The 2597-nt window shown below is 38.7% G+C and overlaps 1 protein-coding gene across 1 annotated transcript; it reads right to left on the bottom strand.

The window, feature by feature from the left end:
- Positions 1–567: 567 nt before the first annotated feature.
- LOC107663494 (RNA polymerase II-associated protein 3-like) lies at positions 568–2233 on the bottom strand (the record flags this gene model as incomplete). The annotated part of the gene is made up of 5 exons (XM_016453728.1): positions 2044–2233; positions 1826–1966; positions 1632–1742; positions 766–893; positions 568–689 (listed from the first exon to the last, which is right to left on the bottom strand). Coding segments are annotated over exons 1-5 (652 nt in total), but the record flags the coding sequence as incomplete, so codon positions are not given.
- Positions 2234–2597: the final 364 nt, after the last annotated feature.

Raw genomic sequence — 2597 nt, 5'->3', positions numbered from 1 at the left:
AAAGAGCCGATTCACTCACTAATTCAGGCAATTCAACTGAGTGAATATATGTGACCCTGGAGCACAAAAGCAGTCTTACGTCGTTGGGGTATATTTGTAGCAATAGCCAACAATACATTGTATGGGTCAAAATTATAGATTTTTCTTTTATGCCAAAAATCATTAGGATATTAAGTAAAGATCATGTTCCATCAAGATATTTTGTAAATGTCCTACTGTAAATATATCAAAACTTAATTTTTGATTAGTAATATGCATTGCTAAGAACTTCATTTGGACAACTTTAAAGATGATTTTCTCGATATTTAGATTTTTTTGCACCCTCAGATTCCATATTTTCAAATAGTTGTATCTCTGCCAAATATTGCCCTAACAAACCATACATCAATGGAAAACTGATTTATTCAGCTTTCAGATGATGCATAAATCTCAATTTCAGAAAAATCGACCCTTGTGACTGGTTTTGTGCTCCAGGGTCACATTTCAGATCAGAGCAGAACTAGAGAAATATTCATTCACCACAGTAACTTCATTGACTTCTATGATTTCCTTCATAAAGCTTCAGACCTTCGAGAGCTTCCTGTTGTTTGTTGAGCGCCGCACGTGCCGCTGCTCTTCTGACGTACGCTTTGACGTATTTCCCATCCAGAGCGATGGCCAAATTACAGTCAGACTCCGCCACGCCGAACCTGCGGCACACAAACACTCTCATCAGGACCGATCCGTCCGAACACAACAGTATGAAGATGGGAGACGCGGCTGCACTTGTTCAGTCTGAAGAAGCAGGCCGCTCTTTTGGTGGGCAGGACAGGGTTGTACGGATCTGCATCCATTCCTCTGGTGTAACACTGGATGGCGCTGTCGTACCGGCCGTCCCTGAAGAACTCATTCCCCTGAAACATCAGACAGTCAGCATCATGTTTGGTTTATTACAGTTCATCATGAGAAAATTTAGGCTTTCTGCATGCTTCATGAAGACTTCAAGGCCTTTCTAAGACCAAATAAAGAACATTTAAGAAATACATTGAAGGGATCACAATAAGTTGATATATATTCTGTTATATCATGTATGTTATATATATATATATATATATATATATGTGTGTGTGACCCTGGAGCACAAAAGCAGTAATAAGTAGCACAGGTATATTTGTAGCAATAGCCAACAATACATTGCATGGGTCAAAATGATCAAAAATCATTAGGATATTAAGTAAAGATCATGTTCCATGAAGATATTTTGTAAATTCCCTACCATAAATATATTAAAACTTAACTTTTGATTAGTAATATGCATTGCTAAGAACTTAATTTGAACAACTTTAAAGGCGATTTTCTCAATATTTAGATTTTTTTTGCACCCTCAGATTCCAGATTTTCAAATTGTTGTATCTCGGCCAAATATTGTCCTAACAAACCATACATCAATGGAAAGCTTATTTATTCAGCTTTCAGATGATGTATAAATCTCAATTTCGAAAAATTGACCTTTATGACTGGTTTTGTGCTCCAGGGTCACATATTTTAGTCTTATCTTATTTCATCGACGATATTGTATGTTGATACAATTAGTGTTTAATGACGTCGGTGTCGTCTCGTCTTCGTCATTAACAAAATGAACACTAACGGACCTTCTCTTTCTCGGTCAGCGCCAGATCTCTGTCCACCTGAAGCCCTTCAGAGTCAGATTCGTTGGAGTGGACCGGGCTCTCCTCCGCGCCCATGGCCTCCAGAGACTTATCCTGCAAACAAACAGCGTTCATCTGTGAAATCATCGCGTCTTTATGCACATCAGAGCGTGAATCAGAATGCATAGTCGTATTACCACATCAAATTTGTCCCAGGCCTGATAATCGTAGGATTTTATGCGCTGCGTCTCCTTTTGCTCTTTCAGACCGTTAGTCTGGCGCTTCACGCTCTTTTTCGTCTTCTTATAATCTTTGTTCCTCACCGGCGGAAGAGTCTTCTGGAATAAAATACATTTCTAGCAAACAAACAACACCTGAATCTGAAGTGCTGTATTGAGTTTGCTCAGAGTTTTACCGGCGGTTCGCTGACGTTTCTGGCACGAAGCTGCTGGTCTTTCTTCTTGATTTCTCCCTCCCAGTTGTTCAGCTCCTTCATGAAGTTCTGCAGATCTTCTGCGTTCTGTCGCATCTGTATCTGCAGCTCCACCGCTTTATTTCCTGACATCACTGCGCTCTTCTAGACGACATCAGACAGACAGAGATTCCCTACAACACACACCACCTCAACAGTTTAAAATAATTACAAACTACTACAATCAAAACCATTGTTTATTCATGCACCGGTCAGTTTTGAGCTCTACTTTGCTTCCATATCAGACTAGTGGAAAGAAAACATCCGAAATACACATTTGTGACCCTGGAGCACAAAACCAGTCTTAAGTTGCTGGGGTATATTTGTAGCAATAGCCAAAAATACATTGTATGGGTCAAAATTATAGATTTCTTTTATGCCAAAAATCATTAGGATATTAAGTAAAGATCATGTTCCATGAAGATATTTTGTAAATTTCCTACCATAAATATATTAAAACTTAACTTTTGATTAGTAATATGCATTGCTAAGAACTT

This window comes from Sinocyclocheilus anshuiensis, unplaced genomic scaffold (genome assembly GCF_001515605.1).
Source record: "Sinocyclocheilus anshuiensis isolate Anshui unplaced genomic scaffold, SAMN03320099.WGS_v1.1 scaffold12255, whole genome shotgun sequence".
NCBI lineage: Eukaryota > Metazoa > Chordata > Actinopteri > Cypriniformes > Cyprinidae > Sinocyclocheilus > Sinocyclocheilus anshuiensis.
Note: the sequence above shows the minus strand (reverse complement) of the source record. Positions and strands in the feature narration are given on the sequence as shown.